At 37.4% G+C, this 8996-nt stretch overlaps 1 protein-coding gene across 2 annotated transcripts; it reads right to left on the bottom strand.

The window, feature by feature from the left end:
- Positions 1–1517: 1517 nt before the first annotated feature.
- On the bottom strand, positions 1518–8734 carry pter (phosphotriesterase related). Of its 2 annotated transcripts, none has more exons than XM_066723329.1 (5): positions 8588–8734; positions 6630–7102; positions 6009–6274; positions 5282–5422; positions 1518–2606 (listed from the first exon to the last, which is right to left on the bottom strand). In XM_066723329.1, the coding sequence occupies exons 2-5, from the start codon at positions 7059–7061 to the stop codon at positions 2396–2398; spliced, it is 1050 nt and encodes a 349-aa protein (XP_066579426.1). In that variant the 5' UTR covers positions 7062–7102; positions 8588–8734; the 3' UTR covers positions 1518–2395. The 2 variants fall into 2 exon arrangements, with proteins under 2 accessions (XP_066579426.1, XP_066579427.1); XM_066723330.1 differs by having other exon boundaries at positions 6630–7088.
- Between the last annotated feature and the right edge of the window lie 262 nt (positions 8735–8996).

Here is an 8996-nt window from a genome sequence, read left to right as displayed (position 1 = left end):
AGCAAATACACCACGGAATCAGTCAATGTAAAGATGTCACAAGTCAATCTTGTTGACATAACGAATAGTGGAGGAGATTCTCATGAAGCATAAAAGCTGTCAGACACAATTTTTTATGAGTACGTACCATCATATTGTCTTACAACATCCAGAGATAAAACAAAAGAAGGCAAAAAAAACATGTTTGGTTTTGCATATGTTTTATATATCTGGTTTCCTTTGCAATAACTTGTTTCTATTTATAAATACACCTGGTTCAAGAACTTGCAAGTGTGATAGATTGCATTGTCTGGCAATGGCCCTCCCAGAAAAAACAAGATACAAATGTACAATTATATACTTTATAGGGCGTATGCACATATATTACATATTATTAAATTAAATTTAAAATGTCTTTGAATGTCATGGGAATACATTTATATTTTCATTGATCCATCTCTACCTATCATCTTATAATTCTACTTGACGTTTTGCCAATAGGATTGTAATGGCCCATCATAGGCCACTAGCTGATAATAAAACAGTTTATATAACCCTGACCTACATCTATAATTTCTCTTAGATTTCAGTAATACCTCCTCTAATTTGGAATGCATCCTATTGTAAGGGGGTACAGTATATATTTTAGAAAAGTATATTTGAGTAAACAATAAACCAATCAACCAACAGTAGTCTGCAATATAATTATTATATTTGTTCGTACCCTGGAGAACAATTTAGATGAGGGCACAGAGTACAGGGTAGACGAATACATGAAACCACCTGCTAAATAGGCAACTACAGACCCATATTTGAAGGCTGATTATTTGTATTTGTATTTACGCTATAAAGTTTTCTAATAGCAGCTGAGTCAAACTTTTTATTTTATTTTTATTTTTATTTTTATTTCTGATTTTCACGCATTTTTTTTTTACATTAAGCCGCCTCTGATCTCTGTTTTATACATGAGCTTGAAATCCTCACACACCTTACAAGGAAGAAAGGCTCAAAACCTCCCCACTTCTGAATATTTGGGGGTACAAGAAGAAATAATCTCCTGCTGATGTTGCAGAGCTATTCTTTATTTATTCATTTAATTTTCATCCCTTCTGCTGTTGAGTATTTGCATATCCTACACATTTACATGGGGCAATCAGTACAAAATCAAGTCGAGCTTTGTTCTTCATCTGAAATGCTAAACAATCGGGATGCAGTATGTCATTCACACACAGTCTGTTTAACCCATCAATGAGTTCATACACCAGGTCCCAGCTGACTAAAGGAACATCATTTTTTGTTTGAGTTTTAAGTATTTAATTCTTTGGAAAAATAACAAACTCACTTGAGATGCTTACATTGTCTTTCAATTTGCCATCGGATCTCAACATGCCAACAGTACACAAAGTCAAAGATTCCATCCAAACCAAGTATTTTACTAAAATACTTAACGAAACTTTAGGCCAGAAAAACATATATTTATTGACAATATGCAACTGCCATGTTCATGACCATAGTCAAACCATTTTTATAGTGTAAAATAAGTTTACTTGCTTTATTGAACATTTCTTGATATTTAGAAACAGTACTTCACAATTCATACCATACATCATGGTTAGCAAGAAACACATTAGTAATTGAGTGGTAAAAGCACCTTTATTGATTCCTGATGCCAGTATCATTGCCATATTTAAATAAGCAGAACAGCTTAGACTAACTGCTACAAAATGAAGCACTGCTGCACTCTCGAGTACTTTTGCAAGTGCTGTAAAATTCTCACTTATTATAGTTTATATGCATGCTTAATTATTTTATTTTGCAATAACGTATCATTATTTTTCATGTTTGATAAGACTAGGTTTCTGCTCTGCAGCCCTTATACTAGCTCTTCAGGATGCCATCTCTGGTCTTCAGTGGGTGTTTTCCTTATGGAAGTACTGATGTACTTGCACAAAGTCAGGGATTTTGTAGGCATATAGTCAGGTGTATGATTAAACAATCTAAACATCTAAACTTCAATGTCTCTGTCTAACCAGGACCAGCGGAATTTACATTCAATCAATTTTATTTTATTCATCAATGATTTACACAATGTTTTCCATCTGACTGTCAAAAGACATCTATATCGCAATGCTTGATTGATCCATCTTATGTGACTGACAAATCAGCAGTTGTGACACAATGCACCTGCAACCCTCTCTCTGCATATGTGTGGCTTGTCCACAAGATCATTATGATTAAGTGTTGCTATATATATATTTTTTTTCTGTTCTGCACTGAACATAGTCTACAAAATATGATATCAGTGGCAGGCAGTCCTTACTTTACACATATCAATATATTTGTTCTCACTATGATTTATGATTTAGAAGGATACCAAATACCTATGGTACGCTTTGTTCAGCTTCAAAGTTTTTACTTATTTAAATGTCAGCCAGCGTTTTGGATTTTCAATTAAAATTTTATCCACAATGTTTTGATTAATGCCCCTTGTGAGCATTTTTGGCACAATATTTCTAAAAATATGTGAGAATCCATGACCACCATACTTAGTTAACCTGTCTTTAGTGTGAATATCATGGGCGATGACTACTTTGTCTTCATAACCTTCCGCAACCAGCAGGGCAACACTGGAAAAAAGAAATAACAATTATATTGGAAACTAGATCATAAAATAAGTTATGATCCAGACATAAAGAAAGATTCTGTTTCTTTCCTAGTTTATTTTTCTAGTAGTACACAAACAAATGTATCAATGTTTCAAGCATCCTTAATATTTCAAGTGCACAGTAAATTACATTGAATGAGGGCATTGTTAAGAAAAATAACATTTCACGATTTGAAGTTAAAGTTCATGATATCCTTTTTTTCAGAAAACCAAAAAAAAAGACAAAATGCAAGCAATTACATTTAAGACATACCTTGCTATGTAAAATAAACAATTTCAGGTGTGTTAATGTTTTATATTCAACAGAAACGCCTCCTTAATACGTTGGGCACCCATGTGCTGAAATGACAGCTGGAGTGTTTGGCGTTGTGGATTCCATGAGATAAACTAAAAAGTAAGAACCCAGTCTCAGTGTAACTTTGATAGTAATGGTCTACAGCTCAACAGATCCTGCAGATGCAACGGAGGACTGTAATCTGGTGACAGTGAAAGCCATGGGATATGTAGAACTTCTGTCATGTTCTACAAATCAATTATCCACGCACACACACATGTACCATGATAGAGAGTTGTACCACCATTTCAAGCGAAGTAGAAATGCAGCACTCCTACTAGGCAAAAATGCTCAGATACACTACTCAGCATATTCCTGTAATGTTTTTTCCTGCTGCCGGCAGTTTGAACAGTTTGAAGGTTCATACATGTATGCTGGCACTCTCAAGCTCACAATAAACAGGAGAACATGACCACCTAGACACTCCCATTGGCCAATCCCATTCTGAAACTGTGGACATCATGGGAGGCCAGTTTCTGCATTCTTGAGGACAACCCCTGCACTGCTTATTAGTGTAACGTGTGTGGAGGGGGAGGATACACTTTCTCCTGTTCTTGATGTGAAAGACCATCGCAGGTTATCCAAGTCCTAACTAAGCAAGGCTGATCTCTGTCCTGAAGATCTGGCTGTAGTCATTGCACCTGCAAGATTGGCTAGAGATTGACATTCCTGCATGGATAGCAGTTGCTCCTGCTTTGTATATAGCCCTTCTGGAGGATGAAACTGGTTTTTCTATCATATAGGTTCCCCTGAGACTTGCCAGGTGTATTTGCCCGCTTCTGAAGAACAGTGTATACAGTGTATACAAGCAAATATAGTGTGTATTACAGCAGACATCAATAACAAGTAAAAAAAGAACACAAGAAGCATTGCAACTGGATTTTTAGATAAGGTCCAAGATTTAATAAAACGCAATGCCCTTCATATTTTCTACTCAATCCAAATTATGAACTAGCCTCAAAGCTAATTTTTTGGTCATATTTGGTCAATTCCATACAAACCCCCACACAAGTTTTTGAAAAAAGGGATCCGTCTACAATATCTCAAGTGTGTAATCAGGTGAGGAAAAAATATGGTAAATGGCCAAAACAGGGAATACAGACCAAACAAAGCTGTAAGGCTGTTGTTTTCTCACTCTTAGTGAGAAATGTGTCACTACATTTTAAGGTATGCTGCTATAACTCCCAAAACAGTACGTCTGGGATTTCTGACAATACTGCATACCCAATATTAATGAACTATAGGTCTCGGTTATATTTACCAAGTAACACTCTCATCAGTCTAATGATAATGCCCCAGAAAAGCCAAAGCCCAGAAAAACGAATACATTTTTGGGGCATATTTTTAACTCAATGAATACATAAAGGAGAATATAAATAATCCTGTCTGCCAAGTCATAAGAAAGTTTTTTCTTTCTCCAAGACAACAGTAAGCCATAGGCAACAATAAAATATTATTTTACAGAATGTTGACTGTGCAGATAAATAATCACCTTCAGAGAGATGTTTTATTGAAAAGAAAAAAGAAAAGAAAAGCTTGCAAGGCCTAGAGTTATGATATAACTTTTTTTTAAAATATAAAAATAGTAAGGGAAAATCCTTCTGATCATTTATCTAGTAGAGAAGGTAAGGTAAGAGCAATCATTGATCTTAGGTCAACTTAAAGGTACCAATACAGATAGGCCTGATGGTTATTTCAGTGTTTTCTCTGGAACCCAGGAAGACATTGTAGTTATTATTATTGTTTTCATTTTCATTATCTAGACCTGCAAAATGACATTAATAAGCCAGTGCAAGAGATTTAAAACAATCATTATTTAATTTATGTGGATTGATTTAATATTTGAGCACCCATTTCACTTTTTTTTTTAATGTCTGATCAATCACCTACAAGTCCACCCAGTGCTGTTGTGCAAATACACTAATCTTAACTTGTTTTATAAGTCACAGATACCTAAAGTTTAATGGCTCAGACTTCGATATCAGCCATGATCCTATGTACAGAATTTGTCGACAAAACTGTAGCATTTATTTTTTGCAGCAGAGGCTGAGCAGAAGTAAGCTTGATTTAAGACTCCCACTGAGAAATGCATTTGGTTTTCAGTACTGTTAAGACTTGGCAGACAAAGCATTGCTAATTTCCTGCAGGTGTATATTTGAGTCATAAACAAGACTTGAAAAAAGAAAAACAACTGTGCTGACAACTGCACACCTCTATAAAGTTTATTTCCTTGGGAAAAGGAATATTAATTGGAAAATGGAATTGTTAAGTCGTGGGTGGAGAGGAGACCAAAGACAACCTACCTCTTGACTCTCTGGCTGTCACTCGGCATATCTACATCAACATTAAATGGGTAATTCAGAATCTCTACACCAAAAAGGTCATACTCCAAATAACTCCCGAGCTTCGCAAACTCCAGCAGTTCTCCGTTGTCAAATATTGTCCTAAAGATTAAAGAAAATTGAATTAAAATGGAAAAATCTCATCAAAATATGCAAATACATCAATACCTCTTATGAAGCGCGGTGTGTGTTTGTACCCATCTATGGTTAAACGTGGCCACAGCTGCACAGGCGATTAATCACGTCACTTAAAAATCAATCGCTTAGTGCCTTATCCAGGATAGTGAAACATCTGTAAGTGTCTTATCACGGAAGCCAAATCATTCCAAGGGAGAGAAAGCAATGACATTAAACTTATGAAACCCTCCTTCCCCCTCCCCCTCTCCTCTGTCACCCATTTCTTTAATCACAAAAGGTCAGTGGGGAAAAAAAGAAAACGGGAAAGGCAACCCTTATAAATAAAGGTAGAATTTAACGACATCGCCGTGACATATGCTTCATATAATCCTCATGGTACTGAATTAATGGTGTGGGTGTAAAATGTCACATCTCTGGCAGCTGTAGATGGGAATGAATTTAATGTGTACGGCATGATTTTTAAAATGTTTTTGTTTTGTTTCTTTAATGGCGACCTTACTTGTAAAACAAATAAAAACTATCAAACAAAAAGTGTTGCAATTAGGCCTACCTATCGAGGTGCGACATGACAGTTTTGGCGATGTCTCCCCCGGCCTCCTGGAGAATTCGGACAATTTCAGGCGGGGCCCCAGAGTTGCGTCCTGGGTGGATGATCACAGGGCAGCCCAGCTGGGCCTGGGCGTGAGCCGTGGCTTGGAGTATCTTTTTCTCGCTGTCCCGGAGGGGCCAGGAGCAGCCAATTTCTCCGATCACCCCACACTTGATATCGGTGCCATCGGCTCCGTGAAGAACCTCGCTGACGATGATATCTGTGAGCTTGAGAAAACAAACGGGGAGTTAAGTGACATTTACAATAACGGCTCCAAATACACAATATTCAAACACTCAATCGAGGGAAAATATAATAAATTCCATGCATACAAAGGGGTTTTTTGGGAGGGAAGAAAAATTCACATATATTGATGATATATAATACAAATTTGCTTTAACTCTCTGGTACTACACTTTGAAGACATATGGTCATCACCAGACTAGGTGACTAAAAGTCCTGTTGTACCATTCTACGTAAAATTTGAGGGTATTTTTCTACACCTTAAGCATTTCTGTTCACCATATCACTTTAATCCCTGGCTGGAAAAGGGTTTCACAGAAGTGGATTCACTTGCTATACCTTCTCAACAGACATGTTCTTGGTCTCGTTGGAATGGGTGTCTCCCACATAAAAGCCAGCCCCTGAGATGACATTCACACCGGTCTCCTGAGAAAGTCTCTTCAGGGTCTTCACGTCTCGGCTGATTCCCGTCGTGGTGTTTTCCACGATCGTGCTCCCACCGGCCTTCTTAAACAGCAGGAGCTCCTCCTTCACCGCCTCAGTCTCCTGGTTGAGCAGCAGGTTCTCCTTGCTGCAGTAGGGGTTCTGCTTCAGCCAGAAAAGGTTTTTCATCTCAATGGGTGATTCCACATGATTCTCCTGGCCAGGCGGGAGTGGGCAGAAGCTGCACTCAAAGGTCATGGTCAGATGTTCATGGGTCAAAGTGCGGCCCAGCTGAGCAGGATCGATGAGACCCAGCACTGTCTGGACTTTTCCACTGAGTGCAGACATTTCCCTCTTGTAGCTCAAAGCAAAGACCTGCAAAGTAATGACTATAAAGTAAGAAAATAAGAACATAATTGAGTTGGAGAATTGAAAAACATTATATAGATTCTATAAGAAATAACTGACTATATAATAAATAACTGAGAGGGTTGATCACTGCACAATGTTGAGAACTGTGATGATTTAGATTAAAATACCTACATAAAATAATGTATTTAAAACTTACGAAAAAGTTAGAAGTTTATGTATTGAAAACAATGTCAGTCTAGAATTCAATGCCAGAGGTATGTAAATGTCTAAACAAACAAACAACAAAAACATTGTATCACCTTTTTAATCTTGTTGGCAATGCATGGATGACTTTATTTTAATTAATATTTGTATTTTGTAAATCATTGTTTGTACACAGAAAGATCAAATATCACAGTAGTGATAAGTGTGTATCATTTAGTGTATATAAATGTGTGTCAAAGAACATTGTAGGCTATATTAAAACAAAAATAATGCATTTTATGTTGGAAGAGATACAAACCTATAAACTGCATGTATCTGAAAAGAAAGTTAACATCAAGCCATCTCAAATATTCTGTTTTCATTCTGCCTGTAACTAGTCAGTAGCAATATGATGATTAATTCACTCAGGAGTGAAAATGAGTAATATGATGGTCCTTTAATATGGGTCATCTTACTTGCTGATTAAACTGACCCTAGTGGCTGATGGATTAAATTACAGTAAATCAGAATAAAACCCAGGCATTACACTTCGCTTTTGCAGTTATAAGCAACAGAAAGCCTCGTCATACTTGTTATACGTGTTGTTTTGGGTTGATTCAAGAATATAAAGTCTGAAATCGAAGTAAGGTTAACGAAACAGAAAAGTTTATACATAAGGCGCATATATTCGTGAAATCTCGATTAAGTAATCCTTAAATAAATTAAAGACGCACTATGAAATAATTATTTCTTTCTGTGCAATATAAGCGGAAGATGTCTTTTCACACTACATAGTTTTTCATTAACTACACGAGTTAGACGAACTATGGACTTTTGGTTTTTCAACTGGGAGCAGACAAGCACAGCCCTGAGTTTAGTGTTTCCTACGAGCCGGCCACATACTGCTGTAAACTACATCAGCGCATGTCTTCACCTCTATGAATTCATTTCATAATAATTATACATACATGATCAACTGCACAGCACGTCACAGACACGTAGCTGCAGCCATACACCGCCTATGCAAACAACAACAACAGCATTTGTGCATTTACTGAGGACCCAGCTGGAGAAAACAAACATCTTCCACTTGGTCAGTGTTTGTATTATTATTATTATTATTATTATTGAAACATGCAGTCATACATGTTTTGTCACGTATGTTCTGACTTGGGTGCATTCAAACCCCACACAGTGAAATACAACCGTGCTCGTAAGACAAGCGGAAAGCAAAATGAAGTTTGAGCTGCTCGGCTAACAAATGATGCGAACCGTTATTGTAAATGCAAAACTTGCATGAAAGGAAAGAGATTTGAGACCTGTCGAAATGTACTCCTGGCGTCTCCACCATCAGCCTGTTGAACGAATACCAACTTGTTGAACTTGCAGAAGTACAGCGGTTGCAGTAGTGCAGTTCTGCACACGTCTGCAGAAACCCGCCGATCTTATTGGTGGAGCAGCGGAGATCCTCGCAGAACTGCGGACATCTGCGCAACACGAACGCGACCGAAATGTCATCTGAATGGGACAGTCCCCGAAATATCGCGAGACTAGCCCAGGCGCGGTGTGCAGGGCAGTCAGCCGTGGTCGCTTGGTGAAAATGAGCAAAGGTGTCACAAAACATGTCTATTTTATTTGTGTTTGCAACTTGAATGTTATACAGATATACCATTTAAAGTGTCCCGCAAGTAAACCATAAAAGGCATGATTCTGATTGGACATAGTTGG

The sequence above is a fragment of the Amia ocellicauda genome, chromosome 2 (genome assembly GCF_036373705.1).
Source record: "Amia ocellicauda isolate fAmiCal2 chromosome 2, fAmiCal2.hap1, whole genome shotgun sequence".
NCBI classification, from domain to species: Eukaryota; Metazoa; Chordata; class Actinopteri; order Amiiformes; family Amiidae; genus Amia; species Amia ocellicauda.
The sequence above is the reverse complement of the archived record's forward strand: the minus strand, read 5'-3'. Positions and strand labels throughout refer to the sequence as shown.

Excerpts from the sequence above, each read along its gene's own strand:
- pter (XM_066723329.1), bottom strand. The coding sequence starts at position 7,061 with ATGTCTGCACTCAGTGGAAAAGTCCAGACAGTGCTGGGTCTCATCGAT. Across the intron at positions 6,275-6,629 it reads AGAACATGTCTGTTGAGAAG|CTCACAGATATCATCGTCAG; the intron begins GTATAGCAAGTG and ends TGTTTTCTCAAG. Across the intron at positions 2,607-5,281 it reads GACAGCCAGAGAGTCAAGAG|TGTTGCCCTGCTGGTTGCGG; the intron begins GTAGGTTGTCTT and ends TCTTTTTTCCAG.